This window comes from Pygoscelis adeliae, unplaced genomic scaffold, assembly GCF_000699105.1.
Source record: "Pygoscelis adeliae isolate BGI_AS28 unplaced genomic scaffold, ASM69910v1 Scaffold372, whole genome shotgun sequence".
Lineage (NCBI taxonomy): Eukaryota > Metazoa > Chordata > Aves > Sphenisciformes > Spheniscidae > Pygoscelis > Pygoscelis adeliae.
Window position 1 is genome coordinate 1,405,254 of NW_008824357.1, and position 25,725 is coordinate 1,430,978.

General features: G+C 39.1%; 1 protein-coding gene across 1 annotated transcript in view; it reads left to right on the plus strand.

Annotated features, from left to right (window-relative positions):
- EBF2 (early B-cell factor 2) overlaps positions 1-25,725 on the plus strand; it is a 144,749-nt gene that overhangs the window by 114,546 nt on the left and 4,478 nt on the right. The window contains exons 8-15 of the mRNA XM_009319534.1: positions 2,514-2,631; positions 4,422-4,552; positions 5,125-5,251; positions 14,311-14,399; positions 15,516-15,581; positions 15,690-15,867; positions 17,325-17,510; positions 19,116-19,283. Of these exons, the coding sequence (XP_009317809.1) occupies positions 2,514-2,631; positions 4,422-4,552; positions 5,125-5,251; positions 14,311-14,399; positions 15,516-15,581; positions 15,690-15,867; positions 17,325-17,510; positions 19,116-19,283 (1,063 nt within the window). The remainder of the gene's footprint in view (positions 1-2,513; positions 2,632-4,421; positions 4,553-5,124; positions 5,252-14,310; positions 14,400-15,515; positions 15,582-15,689; positions 15,868-17,324; positions 17,511-19,115; positions 19,284-25,725) is intronic.

The window sequence follows — 25,725 nt, forward strand, 5'->3', positions numbered from 1 at the left end:
AGCAGGGTATTGGCAAAAATGCATAGAAATGGTTAACAAGGTAATGGTAAGAAACGTTGACCTTGATTTGTTTAGCTAAGATGTAAAGATTTTTGAAGGTCAAAGGTGTTCTTGTGTAGTGTTTTGGAGTCTAACTGTGTCTGACCCTCTAACATTAAGCTGCTGTGGCCTGCAGTTTTGAAGAGTGAAGCAAACCAGGGGGAAAGAGAGAAGGGGGAGAGAACAGGAAATGGAGTGAGGTGTTTCAGGAAGTTGTCAGGAGTTGACTGATTGATTCCAGATGGAAAGGGTCACCCTTCATGACCCAGGAAATACTCACTGGGGGAAAGCAGTTGGCTTGTGAAAGGGAAGGGCCTGGGAGTTAGAGACCATAGTGGAATGCACATTCCTCTTCCTTTTATCCATAAAACATTGTTTTTTAATCTTCAGTATAAAACAATTGGATTGTCATCTTCGTCAGGCAAGAGGGTATGACTGCTGGAAAGTGAAGAAGTTCAGTAATTTTTATGTCCATAATCTCGCGTGTTCTTACTCCATGTCATTGATAATGAGTTGGCTAGCAGTGTCGTAGCAAAGATGACAAAGGTCTCTGCTGCATTTCAGCAGTACCTTAGAGATTACTGCAAATAAGGTCCAAAACTTTGAGAAGGTCCTGGTCCAGATCTGAGCTTTGCATTTTGTGCTGTCCCTGAGATTGCTGTATTTATTTACCCTAGGTCCCAGACTGTGAAATGCCAAGTGGCTTTGACCCTCCTGTGATGAATGGGAGAGGTGAATAAAAATGGAACCACTCATGGAGAGAGGTCTAAAAGTGCATCTTGGAATAGAGGATGCTCAGCACTTATCTTCTCAACAGAGGACTGTTTCTTGCTATTACTCATGCTACAGCATCTTTACAACTCTTACTGAAATGTGGCTCTTGTATTGTGCACAACATTTACACCCAAATGGTTATTCAAACAGGGAACGTGTGTATACTTGAAGTCTGCATATATTATAAAGATCTCATACTGAGAGCATGTGGGTGTGTGTTTATCGCATACATACCTTGTGTATGTGAGGTCAGATATGTATATATTATATAGTGTATCTGTATATATATGATATACTTTTTATTTACATTTGGTTACAATTTAAACACTTGTCGTAAATATTTCAGACACTGGAATAATTCAGGTCTATTCCCCTGTTACCATAGTGTGCTCTGTGCTGGCCAGTGAGAGATTAAAATTTATTTCCATTGTTTAATGGAAAATAATGAAGTGCATCTGAGTGGGTTCAGCTATGTCATGCGGGAAATGTTCACTTTGGATAGGAGTCTCACTCCACCCAAATGTGCAATGATGAAATCAGTTGGCATACAAAAGCAACACATTTTGTGACAAGAATGCTTGAGAAGTATAAGAGTACAGTATGACAAGAGCCTTTTGGAATGAATTAAACTTGTCTCAAGAAAGAAAGTATTCTTTAAGCTAGCATAATCCTGTAGGAGGGCAAGGTTTCTCCTGCTGTATGCCAAATATAGTTTTATCAACAATTAGAGCTCAACATTCTCTTACCTAGACTATGGCAGCTGTATCTGTGAAAATTCATGAACACATCCAGGGTCAGATTCTCAATAGCTGTGAATTACTGTAGCTGTGTAGCAGCTGAATGGAGTTAAGCTGATTTACACCAACTGATGGTCGAAACCCAAAAGTTTCAGTAAGCTGCATCTTCTCTCAGTAGTTAAAACACAGTTTGTTCATTTTTTCCTAAAAGCTTGTGGTTTAAAGGCACATATATTTCTGCATTTATAGGACTTACAGCTTTGGATATTGTATCGTAAAGGGAAAACTAAGTGGGATTAATTAACATATACAGTTACTTCCTTTAAGAATTCATATGCTATTGGAGCCCAGCAATGTGTGTCGTGGAGGCTAAGGTTTAAAAACTGCTGCTTGATCCGGGGTCCTCAGGCTCAGATGGTTTTCAAGAGGCACTGAGCATGCACAGGTCAAAAACCAGACATGATGTTAGGTACTGTTTTCACACAGTAGGAGTTTCCATTTTGCTCAGTCAATGGAGGCCTGTATTTTTGGAGCAGATGCAGATACATTTGCATGTGTGCACAGTACAGCAGATGGCTCTGAATCTGCATGTATGTATCAGAGGGCAAATTGCTGTGGTGCTTTGCAGCCTGCCCTCCTGGTTGGTATATACAGACCTTTTTGCCATCTCTGCTACGGTGCGTCATAGGAAACTAAATTTAGGGCCATCTGCAGTAGCTGCTTCATTATACAGTAAGGACTTTATACAGCCCTTAGGATGCTATGTTAAATGGAATTAATGCATAGGATGAAGGCTGAAAATATTTTCTCCCCTTCTTGTTAGGGAGTAAACCCTGCAGGACATGATCCCATTTTACAAACAGAACAGGGTTTTAACTAAACTGAATAATTAATACTTAACAAGTTAAATTTCAAAATAAATTGTTTGCCTGACTCCTTTTTCTTCCATTTCTAAATATCTAGGTTGTGCTATCAACAACAGTGAATGTTGATGGGCACGTACTGGCAGTGTCTGACAACATGTTTGTTCACAACAACTCCAAGCATGGACGGAGAGCAAGGAGACTTGACCCCTCAGAAGGTGGGATATTTGCGTGAAGAACAGTATGCAAATGAATGCAAAAGCATATTACCCATTCTTCAATTTCTATTTGTTTTCAGGAGGGAAGGAGAGCTAAGGGGGAACTACAGAACCTCAGGGGGTTTAGAGAAGGAAGAGGCAGGAAAACAGTGTCTACTGCATGCAAAATATGATCCTCTTTACATCTAAGGGACTGGCTCCCCCTCCCCCCCCAATTTATTAATTAGTTTGTACTGCAAAGATGAAAAACATAGAAACACTAAGTATTATCTAAATTTCAGACTTCTCATTCAGCTGGGATAGATTTGATTTCAGGCAAATTAGGCAACATGACATCTTAGTTAAACAGAACTGTTACAGCACAAGATGTGTATGAAAAAGTGTCACTAGTTCCCTTAAACAAACTGTGCGCAAAGCATAACAATGCACAGAAGGAAACTGACACTAATTGATTTTAGTTTGTTTGGCTAAGCAAGGCTCATGGCCGTCTACAGGATGGGTTTTGGACTATATTAAAGCAATTACAAATACTTGTATCTGTTAAGCTTCAAAATGCTGGCCCTCCTCTCCCTCTTCCCATACATTCATTACCAACGCATTCCACCTCTCTCATGCAGACAGTACTCAAAATTACTAGAAAATGCTATCTGTGTGTACTTTTCCCTCCCCTGCAGCTAGTGAAAGTGAGAAGAGCTAGTGATGTTAGTAGAAAAGACAAGCAAGGATATTATTTCATTATAATGTTTTGCTGCCCCACTTCTTAACTGTGCCCTATATCAACCTAAAAGAAGAATTAATGAACTGGAAGAAAATGATTGAATCAGTAAAGAATTCAGAGTGGTGTTAATTCTCCCCCAGCGGGCAGTGAAATGGTAGAAGGAAAATCCCAGGATTCCTAGCCTAGGAAGCCATCCAGTTTTTCCTTGACTGATTGGATGTGATTGACTGGCTGTTCAAAGGAGTCTCATGTTTTTGGAGCACTGCCAAAGTTCCCCTCCACCTCTGACCCTGTCAACATTGGGAATGGAGTGATGGATTGACTTTGGTTATGGCCTGGAAACCATATTGGGTTCCTGATGGGATGTATAGTCCAGAGGCCTTGAACATATGGAAGAGAGGAGAAAAAAAATCTACTCTATGAAATCAAGAAAATTATTAGAAATTGTCTCCTGATAGGAATTGGAGGAAACATTTGATATTGCTCTATCTTTTTTACCCATTGATAAACTTAATATATCTTAATCTACCTCTCTTTCCACAGGGTTTAGCATTTGTGTGATCATATGCTAAATGAGTGGGGTTTTTTTTAAACAGCCTCTGCACAATCATTTAAGCGTTTCATTTTTACACCCACTACAGTTGGCCTGTTAGGCTTTAATGATATGATGTTAAGTGCCAGTAATGAATAGGCAAGTAATTAACACTAGCAAGGCAGAAAACATGCATTTATTTATTTATTTATTTATTTATTGGGCTTCGTGAAATGGTAAAGCAGCCTTCATGGGTGAATGGCTGGAGGGGACTTGTCCTAGGCCTTTGTCAGCACTAGGGAATTCATGCCAGCCATGAAGCTGCGGCAGTGGAGAAACTCCCGGGAGTGGACAGGTGAAGCTGCTCTAAGCTACAGTTTGCATCAATATGACTTAGGACTGCTTAATGTGCACAGAAGTTGCTTGCACCCATCTGCTGCAAGGGTTTACACCCAGTGTTGCAAATAGTCTTAAAGCTGCATGGGGAAAAAAAAAAAAAACCATAACCTGATGCTCTGATGTCCTTTTTGCTTTGTTTAGCCACACCGTGCATCAAAGCTATCAGCCCAAGTGAAGGTTGGACTACAGGGGGAGCAATGGTGATCATTATTGGAGACAACTTCTTTGATGGGCTGCAAGTTGTATTTGGAACCATGCTTGTATGGAGTGAGGTAGGTAGAGGCGCCTCCCTATTGCTAAACCGAAGAAACTCTCCTTTTCTGAGGAAAGTGGAGGGGGAACAGTGTTAATTCCTATTCCAATAATGGTACAAAAATGGTGGCGTGTAAGGCGGGCCATATAAACCTGTGTGAAGGAAATTCATGGAACGTGTTTTCTCTGTGGAACTCCTTGCTATGGGATATTATTGAGGCCAACTGCTCAGTAATATCCAGAATGGAATTGAACAATTCTAGGCATCTGGAGACAGGTAAAGGTAAAGAAGTAAAGAAAAGGTTAGAGTTTGGGAAGGAGAAAGAATTCCCACTGGGTCCAGAAGTAAGCCAGCAATTAACCAATGGGCATAAGCAGTACAATTTTCCTGATGACAATTTATCCTAAAATGTGTCTTCCTCTCCTGGAGGCAAGAAACTAGACCAGATATATCACTTGCCTGATCTATAGTGTCTCCTATATAGGAATAACTAATGCATTTACTCATAAAGCATGTTTGGAGGGTGAAAAGTGAAAGCGGGGGGAATAACAGACATGTCATAATCGTGCCTCTCCCTTTGTTATTTCCTAGCTTATCACGCCTCATGCCATTCGAGTTCAGACACCTCCACGTCACATTCCCGGTGTGGTTGAAGTGACATTATCATACAAATCCAAACAGTTTTGCAAAGGCGCACCAGGCAGGTTTATTTACACAGGTAGGTGATTGTCATTTATGCTAGAGGAGCTCGAGCTCAGAGCCTCTTTGTTTTGGTAATCAATATTGACAACTCTCTGCTTGCTTTACTTTCTTTCTTTATCCTCTTGCTGTTTGAAGGCCACTCTGCTAGTTGTGACATTTGGACACGTAAGGAGATAGCTTCATTGTTGTGCAGAGGTGTTAAGGCACTGTTACTATACATGTTACTATTTTTTCCAGATTAGAGCTCATGCTGTTATTATATGGGTCTGCCTATAGATACACTGAGTGTACAGGAACATGATAGCATTGTTCTACATACTGGAAGATGTTTTATTTATAACAGTATTTATTTTACATTTCCCTCTGGCTGGGGGTAACCTTTCGTTTTCAAGATAATCCCAGAGGACAAGGAGAACATCTTGTATCGAGAGAAGCCAATAAGCTGAGTGGAAAATAAATCTGTTGGGGTGTTTTTATTCTTAAATGGATTATCAACTTATTTAGTGCCTTATATTCACCTCTGCTAGCAGGAGAACATTATCTATAGATCTGAAAGAAAAAAAGTAAGATGGGACAAGATGACCATCTCATTGAACTGTCAGTCCCAGTAGTAACAATGATGGCATACAATGTATATACCCTGTTAAGCATGGCTGGAGCATAATGGTGCACCAAGCTCTAAAGGGTGGATTTATATTAAAGTGTAATGGCTTGCTCCCACCAAATCATATTCAGATTTCTCAAAATGGAAGGATTTATTTGATTTTTTTAAAGCCTTTTACTACCAACAATCCTCATTAAGTAATCTTTGTGTATTATAATTGTCAAATTTTAAATCATAATTTAACTCAAAAATAATAATGAAGGTCCAAGAAATTTTTTATTAAAAAATTTAAGGTAATAATTTAACCACCCGTTGAGTGAATTAGTTAGAATTTTTCCAAAAGTGGAAAAATGTGAATGAAAATCTGACACTTCAGGACTTGAGAAAGAACCGATGATTTGTGGAGATCCCGTCACTGTCTTATGCCATTCTATATACCCTTTATTAGCACACATGCTAAATTAGTGTTTAGTTATGTATGTGGAAACGTATTTATTCATACAACTGTCACACCTAGAAACCTGCGGCAGGTATTAAGTCTTCAATTATACTAGGTACTCTAATGAAATAAAAGCTTAACTGACAAAGGATTATTGTTGTTACGATAGAGGTCTGATCCACAGTTAATTGAAGATACTGAAATGATACGCATTGACTGAAACTGACTTTGAATCAAGCTCAAAGAGATTAGGACTTTTTTCTGATTTTGCACCACAATAACTCCGGTGCAGTGCAAAGTCGTTCTGGAATTATTCCTGGGCTTGTGAGATCAGGATCTGGCCAAAAGCTTTTGAAATACATTTTCTTCTAAGGCAGCACATTGATTCACTGGTCTCTGGGAAAAGATGAATCTGATGTCTGAGCAGGTTAAACCTATCTCCTTTTCCTGAGAGATACCCAGCAAAACCATCAAACAGGTTACAGATTCAAATCTGCATGCAAATACGGCCGTGTTTCTAAAGAGATGGGACAGGTTAAGTTACCGGAGTCTGCCACTCCTTAAGCAAAGGGACAGTGTCATTGGTTCATGTGCGGTATAGGGCTTGTAGGGGTTGCGCTAGGCCCGATGCTTTTACCCTCAGAGAAAGAGAGACTGTTAATTCTTGAGTTATTATTACAGATTTAAATGTAAAGTTCCTCTATGCCATTTTCTGCTTCTTGAGGCCTTGCTCTCACAGTATCTTCAACACAAGCATTACTGAGGGTCACCATCTGTGTGCTGTTGGTACCTGTGCTGAAAGAGGTTTAGGAATGGAGTGGTACCGAGATGTATAATAGAAATGTGCATTCCTCCATGAAGAAAAGTCTTCTTATTATTGTAAAGCTGTTTTAAGTGCAAGACTCACTTGTACCATCTAGGGGGGACTTGAGTCAGACTGCAGTGCAGTTCTTTGACATGTTAATTAGAGTGCTTCCACAAAAAAGGACATGAAGATGTATGCAGGAGCCAGCAGAAGAGAAGAAAGTTAAATATACTATCCCTGTTTTACTGCTGTTACTGGCATAGGGATATCTGTTAGCATTCTCTGAGGAGTGAGTGGGTGCTTACTGCCATGTGTTACGAAACAGCATTTCACAGAAGATGCCGAGCTGTTAGAGCGAGGGTAGAACAGACAACTTTTCAATCTGTCTATTCAAGAACCCGCAGTTCTCCCGCCATGGCAGGCAAAATGATAAACACAGCTATTAGGTAGAGGCTCACCTGTGTAATCAATTCCCCCAGGTTGTTGCTGCTAATAGCAGTAAAAACAACTTCTAAGCTATGAAAATAACATGGTGGCATTTTTTTTTTCTTTCCGTGGCTGTGCTATCAGAAAACTGCTGTGATCCTGCTGTGAACAAACACGTTGATTTTTAACCTAGGCAAGCCATATTCAGGCAGTCAAGGTCCTTCTGCCTGTAAGTTGCCTTCAGAACTTCCACAACAACTTTTGAACCTCTTGACCAATTTCTATCAGATTTTGTCAGAAAGGTAGGAGCATCAAACATGCACAGTTCCAGCACATTTTTGTGAAAATGGAAAATGGTAAGAGAGATCTGAATTAATCCTCCACTGAAAGAAAGGGTGAAGAGCTCAACCATGTTATTAGGCAGCAGAGAAGCTACCAGAAAACAGCCTCAGGAAACCAGGTTGTTTAAATGCCACTGCCCACAGAATGCATGTGTGTATCCATAGCACTCTGGAAAATATGCTCAGTAGCAGCACAGAAATGTAGCTATTTGTTGGGTAGAGTGTAGCAGACAAATACCATATAAAATACTGAAGAGGAAAGTTCAATAGATTTTATAATTATTGGTAAGGTAGCCCTGTGCATCATAATGAAAATCTGGGTTTTTTTTCGTGATAATTGAAGTTTATTATTTTCTTGATACTTTTAGTACTTTATATTGCAACATATTCCTCCGCGCTGTCACAAAGTTTGTAGAGAACATACCAGAGAATGCAGTAGGCTTGGAGACACAAATAAGACCACTTCCCTCTTGAATTGTAGTTGCCGCTGTAAATGAGAATTGCTCCCCTAAATACCTTCCCTTTACATTCAGCTTGCACTTGGCAAAAACCTAAGAAATGCAGAGACATTAACATTAAGCCCAGGAGACCAAAAAGTGTGAAATTCTGCAAACTAAAAGCATTGGGAAGATGTAGTTCTGTCAGAACTAGTAACAGCGGCAACAACTAGCAGCCCCAGTACTATCAGGGTCATGTTGTATTAAGTCCTTCGTAATCACTAAGTGCTGAGATACAACCTCAGATGAAAAGCACAAAGGGTCAAGTTATATGAAAAATGCTGAGTAGCTGGCTACAGGTACTTCACAGGTATAATGAAAATAGTTATTCATATAAAACCAGACCTCAGAGGGTTCCTCGGGGCCTCACTGCATCAGACATGGGCAACCAGTTTTACAGAAAGACACGTGCTTCAATTTTATACATGAGACGTTGCCACAGAAGGACGAAGAAAGATTAACCACTTTCCTGTGGTTATACAGGAAATGGATCTCTCAGGTTCTAGTCATATCTTTCAATCACCGGAACACCAATGCTCTTCTAAAACACGGAAACAGAAAACCAATGATCTTGGTTAGTATTATGTATATCTGCCTATGCCCTCAGTATGTAATATTCAATCAGATATTAATGTTTGACCTGATTATACTTGAGCTTTTTTCATTTTTTTTAAAGAGTCACAACAAGACAGGTTGTTTGAAGAAGAACATGATGAACTGTTGAAAAGATGAATATAAAAATTAGATATAAATTTCAAGGGTAAATCTAAATGCCACAGTGGAGCTGTTATGGGAGCTCATATGCGTCCTGTAATGTGTATTTATAATAGGCTCCTTGCAAAGTGTGCTGTGCTGGCATTGCTGTAGTTATGGTTCTGTCAGCGTTTCCACTCTTAAGTGCTATCATTCAGGGTGCTGCAACTCAGCCATCAAATTCCTCTCATCGCCAAAATGTGATGTGTGGACTTTTCCATAAGGTTCTCAGATGGAAAACTTTTACAAGAGTGAAGCCAACAGGATTCTGTGGACATCTAACGGTGTGCTAGAGAGTATAGCAAAAATCTAGAGAAATGGCTTGTTATATGTTAATGGCAGTTGCTGAGCCAACTTACATACTTTAGTAGTTAAGTATGTACTTAAAGCGAGAGATAAAATGTCTATTTTTAAATCACCACAACTAAACATTTAGTCCCCGTGTATACCTTAATCTGGTGAGAATACAGGTTACACATACATCTCCGTGTTCTGAATTACTTTTCTTTCATTAGCTGTTCCTAGAATAATAAGACATTTGTTCTCTGCTGCTAATCTAGCGGTAGCCTCGTATTCTGCTTTTAATACTGCACGAATTCAAATTCTCTGCTGTTGTAAGTAGTTCTATTATAGTTCCCTTGACTTTAATAATGCTTACATCGGTTTATGCCAGCTGAGGATATGTCTCGTAGGCTTTCATATCTTAAGTTTGATCACAGCTCTGCATTTACTTTGTCATAGAGATGCTAACCTGGAAATGTGTATATCAGGGAGATTTTGAACATAATTTTCCTTGCTGAGCAGAAATCCTCCAGGGGTTAACTTGTCAGAGCAATGCAATATAAAATAATCTGTAGGGTATGTTGGCTTCCCGGGTTGTACTGTATCAGTCTCTATGCCAGGTACCAAGGATAGGACCGTACTGGTTTGCTAAAGCTTGTAAGTGGATTTGAGAAGGTCTTGTTACCTGCTTGTGGGAAACAATGCTTACAAGGATGCAGTGAGCTCTACAAATGGGAAGAGCGAAGTCACTTGGCTGGAACACAACTGATGTGACAGAAAGCATTTGCAGAGAACAGCTCCTAACACTGCTTCAGCCTATGAAAGACACGTGCAACAGGAGGCAACGCTGTGTTGGGAGTAGGGTGTTTGGAACAGCCGTTACCAACACAGCAAATACAACACAGGACCACTGGCAGTACACTTCTAGCAGCATTCTTCCAACTCTAGACCGCAATGTACCCCTCAGTAGGCTGACCAGTATGTATGTACCTCCCAAACCCAGGATTAGCATGATTATAGCAAGCGAGCTTCTGTAACCAGCCACATGGAAATGTTTTATTCTGTAGGATGAATACCAAGCATCTCTCTGCTGTTGGCTTGAGTGAAGGTAGTCGCTAGCGCAAAGTTGGAATTCAAGCCTTTAAGGCCGCTGGTGCCTTTTTCTCTATGTTAACATCTTTAAGAAGGTTTGGCATCACGCTGCAAATACTACGCTCCCTCTGGCTCAGTTTTCTGGGTTCAGAATATTTCTAGAGGTATGCGTACTTTGTTTCTTCTCATTCATACTTTGCAGAGGACTTGCTGCCCTTTGGTCTGCTTCATGGAGTAAAGCAAAGATGAGCTGCAGAACTTTGCTAAGGTCCTTGAATGTGGCCCTTTTTTGATTGGCAGAGAGGGAGAGTGCGCATCTCCCAAAGCGTACACTGGCAATATCAGAATGAGTTGTCACTCGTGGTAAATTGTGCAGATCTTCATAACATCATCTTCCTTCAACAGTCTTACGTGCTTTGATGTGCGGTGAAATAATTAATACTTTAAATGTCAGCACTGTTATCATTCGATATCTGAGTTAGTCCCCGTTGAGATGAATGGGACCGAGCCGTTGTTTCAGGTTTTGCAAATGCAGACAGATGTCATGGCATCAGTTGCTCAAGTGTGAGAATTTTTTTTCTCCTATTCCAGTGAGTCATAATAGCTGGAGACTTGTATTTAAAATGAAAGCATGGATTTTGGAAGGTAAGGAACGACACAAAAGCAGCAGCACTGCGCCATACTCTATTTGAGCCTTCTCATAAATAAAGTCAGGCAGGCTGTGGGGCATTTAGACCTCTCCCTACTGCTGACTGTAACAATTCTGTTGTTAAACAGGTTATGCTAGAGTGAAGTTTATAGACTAACCCACAATTTAGTCTATTCACTAGATGGTTGCTCTTTTTTTGCATACATTATATCATGTCATGCACAATTTTTTAAACTATGCTCTGGGAAATTCCTTGTGCCTGAAACACTGGATTTGAGAGTTGCCAAAGGGCTTTTTCTGTACCTGAATCAGTTTTCTTGGGGGTTTCATTTCAGATGTCAGATTTGTAGGAAATGATGAGTGGCCTGCTTCTGTGTCAGACCCCTTTATGGTCTCTGAATCCATGAACCCAAAAGCATTTGGATATAATTTTGGCATATTTCTATGGAACACATAGATAAATCACTACTGATCCAGTAGCTCTTTTCTCAGTGGAAGTGGTATTGTGGTGAAGCTGTTTAAACTGGCTGGTGGATTCTACGTCTTGCCCTTCAGTTGAAAAGGTCCCATTTTCTTCTACAAATGTTGAATGTTGGTTTTTAACAGGATTTCATGACAGAGATATTTTTGTTTCATTAATGAGTAAAACTAGTAGTAGGCAATTTTGTTGCAAGCTGTACAGAAAACCTTTTGTGCTGAAAGACGTAATATGTACATTGATTCAAAATGGCTGAGTTCTTCTTAGAACAAGTCAACATTGTTGAGAAATTATTTGCTGCTATTTACCTATCAGAATGAAAATGTCCATGTCAATCCATTGGAAAAATGTCCGTTGAATAATAGCCAATTTCTTCTTCCTGAATTAGCATTTTGTATATTCCCATTAGCTATTTTTAGTGAACTATGTATACATGTATGTTTAAATTCCTATATATTTTACATTGCTTTTGCTTAGCTTAAGATATATAACTTAACTGATTAGACTTGTAATCAGGAAGAGAAATGGCACATAATGATGTATAGGCCCTTGAGAGAATTGGCTTATAATTCTCAGGATTATTGGCAAAAAAACCCACCCCCCATAAAAACCCCTCTTCCCAAATGGGACGTAGATTCTGTGGCAGTTGAAATGTGTATTATTAAACTCCTTAAGCAAGCCAGAATGGCTCCCAGTGGAGAGCACAGACATTCTAAGTATAGCCAAGACTAAATTCTCAGGTCTGGGTTTTCTCTACTCAATTCCCACTTGATTATCTCCTGTAATATTTAAACTTCATGCCATGTCATAATTATTTAATAAAAAGTAAATATAAAATGTATCTCAGTGGGGAATATGACCTTTTACCTTCGTGTTGTTATACCAAAGACGGACACGGGTAACCAGAGAATCTGGATCAGTATAAAAGTCTGTCTCACTTGAAAATTTCATTCTTCTGGTGTTGGAGGTGTTTATTCTGTAAGGTGCTAAGTATATTTTGGAAGATTTGGTAAGTGCCATCAGTGTCTCTTGCAATCGGGTGTTTTCAGCTGTGCTGATGTCACCAGTTACTTAGAAATTTTTTTTTTTTTTTCAAAAGAACCACAAATGGTACAAGAGGCTAGAAGAAGCTAGCACTGAATGAGGACAGTGCTAAAGGACTTACATATGTTACTTACTAAATGCGTCATGGAATTCTTAGCAAGATTCTCAGCATGAATGTGTCGTTTGAATTATAATGCACGTTCTGAAGTATAAGGAAATTCTAAAAAACCATACCTGTAACTGTATCAGTAAACACTGGTAATCCTAAAGTATTAGAGGCAGTCAAAGCCTGTGAGTATGCAGAATGCTACAGAACTGACTTTTGGTTTCTGTATTGATTGGGAGTTTAATTCTGAATAATCAGAAATTAGATTATTATTGCCACGATTTCATAGTAGAGTATTAAAGTGTCTGAAGTTTTATGAAATCATCAGCGATGCCAGTAGGGCTCTACCAGCTATTACTAACCGAGGATCTGGGACAAAATATCTTGGTTTATCCACTAGAGATTAAGATCATTACAGTGAAGTGGCTATGTATGCATAATAGCCGTACACAGTTGAAGAAGTTAATGTGTCTAATGAATAGCTGTGCCCTAGTTTGTGACGGCAAAATGTTGGGGGTGTGTGTGTCATGTGTGTGTTAGATGAGCAAATACGGTACTCTTGATTTCCGACTGTATAACAAACATAGAAGACCTGTTCTAATTTGCATTTGTACCATAACTTGCTGTATTACTGCCATTGTCAGTTTTGTCCAGAGTTAAATACATTCATCCTTAAAGGAGTATTTTGTGACAATGCTTCCCTGCTGTATCTTTCAAATTATTCACTCAGCCTTTGACAGACGGTGAGAAGTCAGCATTGGAAACTGGAGCAGTTTTAAGTGCAGAAGTCATGCTTTTTTTGCTCCCTTATTGCGTAAGCCAGACTCACTAGTGTAACCCTCTGGAACACTTTCAGTTAGAGGTTTTGCAAGTATCATGTAGCATTCGCATAAATTTTGTCATTTGCTTCAACATACCTGCCTCTGAATGCATTTTCTGGAACACTGGCAATAAAATGAGCATGTACATTCAGTTCAGCTGTGCCCACCAGAATGAGCAGGCACAGGGTGTGTGTGCACGCGTGTGTATACGCATGAATGCACAGAATTCTTTCAAGGCATAGCTGTAAGCAGAAAGATACCACTAATTCTTTATTTAACAAATTACAGACACACTGAGGGATTGTCTAGGAGCACCATGCTCCTGGACATGACGTTATATGCCATTATACAGCTAATGGCAGAAACATCTGTACAATTAAACGGGTGGAGTCGGGGTACCAGGAGTCAGGGGACCTGGTCTGTATAACACGGTCCAATGTTAATAGCTCGTGTGTCCCAGCTTTCTGAGCAGTCGAGTAAGTATTACCTCTGAAAAGAGATTAGGGATCCTCATGCAGAAGTTCTTGTAAAGCTTAGCTTACTACTCAGCCTGTCTTATACACAGTGATCAGAGCTCGCCTGAGCAGTGGGCAATGTACACCTTCTAGGAACCCAGGCAAGGAGAGGTTTTCTGTGGCAAAGCTGTGAAATCCATCTTTCTTAGGTATGAAACTTAAGAGTCATACAAAGATATATACTCATAGAATATGTGGGGGTTTTTTTCTGTTTTCCTTTCAGCTTTAAATGAACCTACCATAGATTATGGTTTCCAAAGACTGCAAAAGGTCATCCCAAGACATCCTGGTGACCCTGAAAGACTAGCTAAGGTAAAATATTTTTCAGCATTTCACTGAGCCCACTAAATATGTTCTAACTCACAAAAGAGACAAAATTGTATCTTAAATGACAACTACATCTGAACATAAGTTCACCAATTAATTGTACGTCCAAACAAGAATTTGATCACGTAGAACCCACAGCTACCACTGATTTTTATCTGTTAGAGCTCAAACACTGTGAACTTCTTTTGCTGCTGAAATGAGAGTCCAATGCAGATATCTTCCCAGCTCATATTCATGGTCCTTTGCGTTTATCTGCATTGGCAAATCTCTGAACCTAAATGATACATGATAGACATAAATAATTTGTCACAGAGGTCTAACCTTAAGGGAATCTTTTAGTAAAAAAACATTTAAAGCTCAACTTTTTCTGTAGCAACAACTGCAGTATGAATGTGTTGAAACAACTCAGGATTTTAGGTATATGTAACACTGCACCCTGTGTTGATGTGGCGCCTAGCACAATGAGAGTGGCACTGATAACTATATTCCTAGATTTTAGTGCAGTACCAAAAGTACCTAATATCATCTTTGCATGATGAAAGACTATTGTATTCAGATAGTATACTCTGTAATTTTTTTCCTACAACCAGAGGTAACATAAGATAGCTAAAGTGTTTTATTTGTTTGGTTACCATTATTGAGAAAAAAATAGACACAGAGATTAATCAGATTTTTATGTGTCTATGCAAAAGAATATATTGACGTTCAGTAGGGAACGGAGTTCCTGTTTAGATTGGGTATGTGTGAAGGTTGTCTCCATTTCTGAAGCTGGTGTGCTTAAAGCAGCTTCAGGACTATGGAGAGCTCCAAGACCAAGATGGAGCACTGGGCACGCAACACAGTCGCTGCCGGTTGGTGTTTCTATCGCACGCACGTCAACGCTCTCTAAAGTGACTGATAATTTTGCATGTCTAGTTTGAGATGCTGTGAGGGGTTCAATTCTTCAGATAAGTGGCAAATAACAGCTCTTTAAGGAACCCAGTTTTCAGAATGACCACACACAAACACTAGTCACTTCAGAAAATACTAGCCCGTGGTTTTATTTGCACTGAAATCCTTTTCTGTTAAAAAGTCAATTTTATGCATCTGCTCATCCGCCAGGAAATGCTGTTGAAACGAGCTGCTGACCTAGTTGAAGCACTGTACGGAACGCCACATAACAACCAGGTCAGAATGACTACTCTCAACAGGGGAGTGGTATACATTCAGGTTTAGTAATAAACACTAGAAAATTTCTCCAAGCACGTTTCTGAACTTGTCCCTTTCATTCTGCAGGACATCATTCTGAAACGAGCCGCAGACATCGCAGAAGCTCTCTACAGCGTACCAAGGAATCCCGCACAGATCCCCGCGCTGTCTAGCTCTCCTGCTCACAGCAGTATGATGGGAATTAACTCCTATGGTAGCCAGTTAGGAGTCAGCATCTCAGAGTCAACACAGGGGAACAACCAAGGTAAGCACTGCGCGTAGTATAGTGTTAATTTAAACAACAGAGAATTGAGTCACAGTTGCTTCCATAGTAGTTTCTCAACTTCTCTACCTGCTCAGCTTATGAACAGAAAGATGGCTTTAAACTGTCAGCATTCAAAATGGATGTGTGCTGCCGTTGTGGATGATACTGTATCTGCACCAGGTTCCAGTCACCAGATTAGCTATGGCTGAAACAATTTTTGAGTATTTTTTGATGCCAACTTAACCCTGAATTCTCTTCCTGCTCCCCTCAATATCTTTTTTTTTTTTTTGGTTATATCTCTGTTTTTATAAAAGACAAGGACAGCAACTGAACAAAACCTCTCACAGTTAAAGAGGTGGGGAATTTTCTTTTTTTTTTTTTTTTTTTAAGGTGGCTTCTTCAGTGTTAATTTTACCAACTTGCATATGTTGTATGTATTACATTTACTCCAGGTATATTATTGATTGTTTAGGAAAACGTGCCATAAAATGACGTATCAACAGTAATACGTCATGGCAGCAATGTCAACTTTGGGCCTTTTCTGGCTCTTGAATATTTTGATTTTTAGCACTCGATTCCAGTAACGTAGTCTGTGGTTGACTGCATGAATAGCTGTGTTTAACACTCTAAGGCAGTAAAACCACGTCATATGAAGTTAATATTACATATGCCATGTCAAAAGTCATCATGTAGATAATTTTGCTAGTTTTTTTAATAAGGTCTTACCAGCCCTCAATTAAAACTTCATAATATAAATGGGCAGAAATAACCTGACTTGATATCTAAATGGTAACCACTTTTAAAGTAGCTATCGGATCACATCCTTCTAATGAAAGCTTTTCTGTGGAAAATCCTTTTGCAGTTGTAACAATAGCCTTGTACTTTAATGCTGATATCTATAGTGTTCTTCAGTCTCTTTTTGGAGAAAAAAGAGGCTAAATTTTGGTTCTCAAGTATTTGTGATATTTTTTTTTTAAGACAAAAAATGATTTCCCCCAAGTAGAGTATCTTCAAAGTCAAGCTGCAAACTATATAAGGGTTATAATTTTCCCTTAGTAATGCACTTGCTTTATTTGTAATTCATCAATAATTTGAAAAGTATAACCTCCCTCCTAAGATTGTAGAAAATCCCACATATATTATAAATTCTACCTCAGAAGAAGATGAGAATACACTTTTTTTCCTAGGTCTTAGAACAAACTTCAACTTTTAACATATCAAATCTGATTAGAAAAATATACATCAGTTCACTTAAAAAAGTTAGTTTCCCACACTGTTTTAAAACTTAATATTGCTTAACTTGAAAGCACGTGCATAAAACCCACTGAATTTAATGGTACTTGCCTAAATGTTTTAATTAATCTGGATTTAAATAAGTAATTTATTTAAGCAGGGAATATACAGGAGAAAGTTTTAAGCCAAATCCATTGACATGCTTTGAAATGTGGTTTTTTAAGGTTACATTCGTAATACAAGCAGCATCTCACCCCGAGGTTACTCATCCAGTTCCACACCTCAACAGTCCAATTACAGCACTTCCAGCAATAGTATGAATGGCTACAGCAACGTCCCCATGTCAAACCTGGGCGTTCCAGGCTCACCTGGATTCATTAACGGCTCTCCAACAGGATCCCCCTATGGATGTATGTGCTTTGCTTCTTTTATATTTGATTCTTGCTCCTGCTTGATTTAATTTACCACATCAAAAAAATGCAGCAAGTGATGTTTCAAGAGAAGTTCTCAAGATTTAGTGAAGATTTTTGTAAAAGGTTCTGATTTGTGTTCTGGTATTTTTTAGTAGGAACTAGAAAAATGTTCCCATTTTTCAACAAGAATAGAGGAATATTGAATCCTACTTGTGTTTCCTTCATTTTTTATCCTTATTATTCCGAAGTGGCAAAGGCCACAATGAGAAATGAGGTACAATTTACGACTTTAGATGATTAAGCAAGCAGCCATCACTTTTAGCCTAGAGACTACTCCAAATCCTATCTAAAAGCCACCCTAAAATAATTTTTATGTATATGACCTGCATGAACAATAACTGAGAGCTGAATCGTGGATTAATTTCCTGTGAAACTATATTCCCTTGTTAATCAGAAATACAACAACAATGGAGTTAAGTTCTGGAAGTTAGTATGACTGCGTTTCTAGTTACTAGTTTTACCGGGAGCAAGTCACTCTTCCTTTCATGGCTTGATTTCCCTCTGGCAAGAGTGTGTGTGTGTAAAATATATATATTTTTTAATATATATATATAAAAAAAAAAAGAGGATGAACAGTTAAACAGCTATTTACTTATTGACTTATTATTTAATTGTTTACCTACACTGTAGGTTACAGAGGGTATAGCTCCCAATAATGTCAGGACCATGCCTTTCCAGAAAACACCTGGTATCCTGCAAAATATTATTTTATTTACATTCACATCATCTGCATAAGGACTGACCCACTTTGCAGTGATGATGAAGGCTCCTTGCTGGTCTGAAACCTGCTAAACAACATCCTCACAGTTTGAGCTGTAACTTAAGGCTAAGGTGCAACTCAAAGGATGTTTGGGTACTTTTGATACTTCCCCTATTCTGGAGATTTGCCATTGACTTCAATAAAGAAAGGACCGGGTCTTGCAGCATATTGTTATTCTGATTTCAAACTAAGGCTTCCCTGAGACTCGGGGATTCGCTTGAACCCACATGAAATAAATATGGTTATTTGTTTTGCTGAGAAATAGCTGATATTTTTCTGGAAAGCGAGCAAACAGTTGCTTAACAAGCTACTGGACATACAATGGGACTTTTTCTTGCAAGATACTTCTTTAAAAAGAAGCCAGTTTAGATTCAAATCCAAGCAACAGCTTAAAACACCCCCCTCAACTCCAACCAAGGAAATCTTCATTTTTAAACAGCTGGGGAGGGCACAGGCATTACCAGCCTTCCCAATTTCCAAAGCACTGACTGTAAGTGGAGAGGCCATTACTGTCTACTGTTTGTTCATATTGACTCTCTCTCTCCTTGATGACTTACCATTTTCTGACATCCTCACCCTTCATTTTAAAAGAATTAAGCACTCTCTTTTCTGAACTATTCAATATAACTATCTCTACTTTAGATGTATTGTAAACAGCCAAGTCAATGTGAGAATGAGATCTTAAGACGTAAAATGAGTAATCAGAAGGTAGACGTTCTAAGCAATTTTACCAAACTTCTATAATTGCATTTCTGATGAGGATTCACTTTTTTCTTTTGCAGTAATGTCTTCAAGTCCAACAGTTGGCTCCTCCAGCACTTCTTCCATCCTTCCATTCTCCTCTTCCGTCTTTCCTGCTGTCAAACAGAAGAGTGCCTTTGCTCCTGTCATCAGACCCCAAGGGTCTCCTTCTCCTGCCTGCTCTAGCGGCAATGGAAATGGATTTAGAGGTAAGAAACGTACAATTAATATTCAGCCTGGACATGTAAAGAACACTCTGTTAGTCTAGGTAAATACAGTAATCATCTGAATACCATTACACCGATATTACAGGACTCAGCAGTGAAAATCTGACCCAATCCAACTGGATTAAAGCAATGCTCCAAGCTTTGTCTATTTGGTTTTAAAACAACAGGGGGACAGACACTCATTTATACCAAGAAGGATTTGACCCAGGCTGCATTTCAGTACCAGCTCTTTTGTGAGGAATGACTTCTCCTTAGGCTTCAGGGACTTGTAAAACAAACGTCTGCCCTGCAGAGTTAACACACAGCTCTGTACATAACAGCCAGTGTCTTGAAACCTGCTGCAAGGTTTAGGCTCATACCGGGAATTGAGCCCTATAGTACGTTTACAGCCTTTTTAAAGGTGATCTGCAAAACAAATGTGAGTATTAAGATAAGAATGGAAACCTGTACTAAATTCTTTCTTTTAACAGGCTGTGGGGGGGCATGCGGCACATAAATACGCTCCAAGTCTCCATAAAAAACACCTTTATAGGGCCTGAGAAGTCATCTGGCTCCTTCAGACTTCACTAGAGATACCATAGAAAACACAACTCTGGGAATTCAGCCATGCCAAGAGCCAGTGGTAATTCTGAAATGAGCCCTACAAACTGCACCTGTTGATTTGGGTGCATTATAAATCCTTAGCTAGGCCACAGGGACTTACATAAACTGCGATTATTTTATACAATAAGGAAATTCTAAGTGTGTTGAACAAAAACAATTACATTTTTAAAAGCTAACTTGTAGAATTCTGCTATATATCTGAAACAGCTTCTTCCTGTGCCCCAATTACATGAAACTGTGCTTCTCTAAGATCATCTTCTCCCCATTAATGAAAGACCTTGATCTACCCATGTAAATGCACAGGTATCATGCTGGCAGGGAATATAATTTCTTTTCCGCTCTGTTTAAAGATGATGAGAAGAAGGATTTGAAGCAATTTTTTAAACTCTAGGTATAGAAAGTTTTGTTGGCCCAAAAATTGTAGCTATTTATCCAAACTGTTTAGAAATGGGTTTATCTTTGTTAACGTGTTGTATGCTTATGGTGTCTAAAAAGTCATCATCGCTAGCTGGTCTGCGGTTAACTTCTTTCCTTCTTTTTTTTTTTGGCTGGGGGGAAGGGTGTGTTCTTTGTGTCAGCTAATGAAGGGATGTATTGATTTCACTGCCTTTTTATAAAAAATGAGAGGGTTTAGCTGTTTTAAGGAACTGTTCCAAGGTAATGTAATTTTAAACTGATTTAGTTAAACATTTAATGAGGAAGGCCTGTCAACTTAAGAACAGTTTGCTTGTTTAGCGTAAGCCAGGTGGACAGTGCTATAATCTAGAGACAAATCAGTGCGTTCAGAATAGATTTAAGTCTGCTTTAAAGTTAAACTTGTCTAACTGCTGTGTTGAGAAGGCCTAATTGTTAAGAAGTTACCTAAGGTAGTGCTAACCACAAATCAGTTTAGCGAGAAAATGACTCAGATTGTTTCTGGGAGACAGAAAAAGGACAGTTTGAAAAAACACGTACTTTTTATTTAAGTTAATACTTTTCCTTAACCTACCATGTCTGTCCTGTCTGCTCAAGACTCTGCTTAGCAAGAGTTTATCTCTTTTTTAACCCTTTCGTAAACAGGTAAAGTACTAGTGATGATTTGGTACCATTTAGTGTTTACAACATATTTTATCCAATCCATAAAAATTAGTAATCAAGAAGAGATTCTAAAAATGGAACTTTAATATTAAGTATAACATAAAATATCAAAGCTAAAAACCCAGTCCTCACATCCATGCATTTTTACTGACAAAAGTCCACCCCTGAGGCATTCAGGATTAATCTATCAATTAAGGTTATGATTTACTTACTGAAATAGCTTATGTATATAGAGATACAGAGACTTGGGCATGGGTGAACCGATACAAAAGTTATTAACTATATCCCTTTCTTTGTGGGATATCTCCTAGTACATCAACACTCTGATACATAAATATAGTAACACGCTACAAGTGTTATTTAAGTAAGTTTTCAGCAGATACAGTACCTAGTACAAGGGGACTTGTCAGTCAGACTGCAACAACAAGTAACAACAGATGTGACTCCCAGCAAAGGTAGTAGGTGCTTCGCAGAGACGAACACGTCTGCCCAAGGCTTGTTATGCCAGGTCTTTGTAACTATTTAACTATTTCAGCTGTAGATGCAAATTCTTCTTTCCAACTGAAATATTTAAATTGATGCAAGCTGGGGAGCACATGCTTTGGAAAGGATCCAGATACACTCAGCCTGATATCCAAATTAACGTTCCCACAGTGCTGACAGACAGATGTGGCCAGAAAGTCAACAGGAGGGTCCCAAAGAGGCTTCTTGAATGGACTTACTGTGCTGCAGCAATGGGAGATTGTTAATCTCCTCTGCTATGCCATCGCCCTGTACTATAAACTAAGAATTAGATGTGCTGGTAATGCCATTTATTTATTTATTTATTTACTTATCAAACTTAGGCATCAGTAAATACTGATGGAGGTAGAATAGCAAAAGCACAGAGCAAGCAGTAAGTATAGGCAGGCTCCTTCCCAAAGCACATCAGGCAAGTGTTTTGACATTACCTCTCAATTTCCCCATCCATAATATGGGGAAAACATCTCCCCAGTGGGGATTTTTTGAGCTTTAATGTAATGTTTGCAATGTACTTTGGCTACATCTTTTGTTCAAAGGCAAAAGTTTCCTGGTGATACAGTCTCCATCCTACTTACCGCATCCTGTTGCAATGAGAATATTAGAAATACTACCAGCACCTCAGGGCATGCCACTCTGCTTACAAGCAGCGATGAAAATCTAGAATATAGCTTCCACGTACGTTAACCACAGCAGTGTTTAAGCCTGGATTAAAACTAGTCTAAACAGAAGGAGCTGTACAAGCTTCATCCTCAGATCAGCATTCCCATTATTCCAGGCAGTTTACAGTACCGCTGGAAATTTTTTTCCAAAAATGTATTTTGGGAAGAAAGTCTTGGTGATGCTTAAAAGCTGCTGGAGGGAGGACAGCTGGTAGAAAATATATTGTAACTGAAAAGTATTAGCTAAGCATGAAACTTGCATATCTACCGGCTTTCAGCTTTGGGCTGCACAACACAGCCAAGACATGCGGAATACCCTCAGATAACCCCCCATGCCATGTGTTCTTGCTTACCTCTTTCACCTGCCATCTGCTATACATTCTTACAGTGTAACAGGACATGATAGGTAGAGAACAAGCAGCAATCCATACTGGACACCACTCACTTCTATATGCTCTCCAAATTGAGAGCAGGTGATCCTGATCAGAACAATTGTGTGCTCCATTCATGTCATATGTCAAGGCAGTTTAAAAAAGGCACTGGGAAGATACAATGTGACGTGACGCAACACGGCATGATAAGTACACAAACGCCTAATCAACTCATCTCAGATGGAAGGCAGCTGATGGGAAAAGCAAGCAAATTGGAAACTGCTGGAACAGCATGGACCGCTGACTGCCCAGATTACCTTTGGCCAGCTCAGCACATCTCAACATAAAAATGCAAGCTCAGTTACAAGGAATAGCAGGCAAGCCCCAGAAGGTCAGATGTTCCATTAACCATCAGGATCCTAGCCAATCTAAAAGGTATTGAAGTCTGACACCCTTAGGAACAGCCTCAATTTAGCAAAGGGGACATCTGCACTATTCCCTAAAGAAATACAGGTATTTGAGTTGAAGGCCCTAATTATTAGTATCTTGTCTTGACAAACTTAGGGGCGTCAACAGCACCGGAGATTCCAGTCCCCTTGCATTAAAAGGCTGTGCAAACAGGTAACGAGAAAAATAGTTGCTCTGAAAAGTTTGTAAGGGGTGGGATTCAGATGAATGGCTGGCTCACATTTACAAAGCAACGGTTCCTGATTGTTACCAGTCCAGTGCCTGACCTGCTGTTCCATGTTGAAGCCTAGCTCCAGTCAACACTTAAGACACAGCATTTTAAAATAACTCTTAACAGAGATTCTAACCAGCTAAAAATAACTGGGCCCTTTCCACGCTAGGAATGGTCAGCAATATGCTTCTGCCTGAATCAGAATGATTCCAGAGCCTAGACAGTGATTTAAGTATGCCAAAGGCCGCAAATGGTATCTACATCATGTCAATATATATGAAAAGTATGTATCTGTCATCTGATTAAATTTGATATATTGGAAGGATCAAGTATGTTTTTCTTCCCGGTTTATTGGCAGAGCTGTAAGCGGCACAGACTGCTTCAAAGTAAAGAAAACCTTGAGAGAGGTTTAAAACTTCTTGCTAACAACTAAACAAAAATATCTCCTGTTACTATTAATTACTTATCTTTCATTTGATGGGATGTTAATTTTAGTAGCTCATCATATATGACAGACTTATTCAGGCTAGACAAGAGCTCCACTTTTAATGGGAGAAGACAAAAATCTGCCTTTTTTAATGGAAGAAAATATTCAAGACTGTTAGGTGTCACGCGCAAAAAAGAAGATATTGGGTAAGATTCAATATTGTCTTCTCCTTTGCAGGTGAAAACTTAGCCACTTTCCAGTATAACTGTAAAAATATCTAACTGCAGAGTGGCTATACATTCCTGTGCTCTTTAATAATTAAACTAATGCATATGTGACTTTGCAAACACATATTTTGATTTTAAGGGTGTTCCTAATTAATTTGAACTAAACCAAAATAATTGTTCAGGCAGCCTTTTGTGCATATACAGCTTAGCACCATGGTGAGATAGTAACTACATCAACGTGACTCAATAGATGAGGCCAAAATAACTTCTCTCTCTCTTAGCTATCAATGGTTTTGTCTAGATTTTTTTAAAAACATGTTACATAAAATATGGTTTAACCCGCTTATCATCTAAAAGAGACAAAGACACTTAGTTACAAATATCTCACCTGCCTGTGGTTAGCCGATCATGAATGGATGAATGAAAATCTTCCGTCCAAATACAGAAGGATTTCTACAAAAAAAAAAAAAAAAGTGTTAATTTCCCAAGGAGGAAAAAATAACAAGAAATTCTTTAGGAAAAACTTGAAGCTTTTTGCTACGTTTTAGTATGTTAGTTGGAACCATCCTTCACAGGTTCTTCGCAGAAGCTGTAGTTTAGGTCACTCACTCACATTCTAGTATAAAGGATGATGGTGCCCTTCATCCAAGCCACTGATGTTTTCTGCTAAATGAAAGCCAGCTGTGTTTTCCTCTGAAAACCCTTTCTTTTCTCTCTCATTTTCAGTTATGAGTTACATAATAATAAATGATAGGTAATAAATGGGTGCATTGTTTTACAAATGTCTCCGTGGTCTTAATATTGAAAGTAAAACTGCACGTTTTCTAGGGGTAGCCATGGTGGGAGTCGGAGATATCAATGAGGTGAAGCCTGCAGGTATAAGTTGCACCTTTGTTAGGCCAAATTACACAGAAGCTAGCTCTGCTACCAACAGCTCGGTGGCTTGCAATGTGCAAACCTACCTTTATATACAGGACAGCTCATGCAGAGAGATATTTCCGGCACTGCAGGGTAGGAACATTCATTTAAGATGCTCAGAGTAGCACCACTGGAGCACTTCGCTTGCCTCTTCAGAGAGCTGCAGAACTGTAAGATTGGAGTTTGCTGGGAACTTAGTGGCAAAAGAGGAAAACCAAATGAGAGAGCAAGACGTTTTACACGACAACAACTGAAAGTGCTCCACACCCATCTTCTCTAGAAAGCACAGTTTTTAAACCAGGTCATGATTGAGACACCAGCAAAGCACCTGTGGTACCTGAAGAACTAGATCAGTGTGTGTGCACGCACGTGCACATTCATACAGCACCGAGCCCCTTTCCGGTTCTTACCAAACGGCTGTTTGAATTGCAGAGAGTTCTTTTCCCCTACAAAGCAAGGCAGCGTTTTCAGGGGCCACGTGTATACACTGGGCTTATGATCATTATTAATTACACCCATTAAAGGTGCCTATCACCATAGCATCTGGGTACTATCCATGTTTGATTATTTATTTACAAAAAAATTCTCCAACCTTGTGACAATTTTAATCAAGTGTTTCAGCTGATAATTGCAAGCTGTCAAGGTTAATACAATAAGGCTCATCTCTAATTCTTTTTCCATTTCCCTCCAAGAAAAAAACAAAGACCCTCTGGGATAATGACTGTGGTTTCTATATTCCCAGCTCATCAGGGAGTGTCCTGCATTGAACCACCTTTATTGAAAAGTTACATCGATTCAATATATAGTAATACAGGCAAAAATAATTACAGCTTTGCTAGCAGTGTAAGACCTTAATCCAAACCTCACAAACATTCAATAAAAAGCGATACAGGCTGGGAATAGGCTTTTGACAGTGCAGCCCCAAAGGGGAGTGGAGGTGG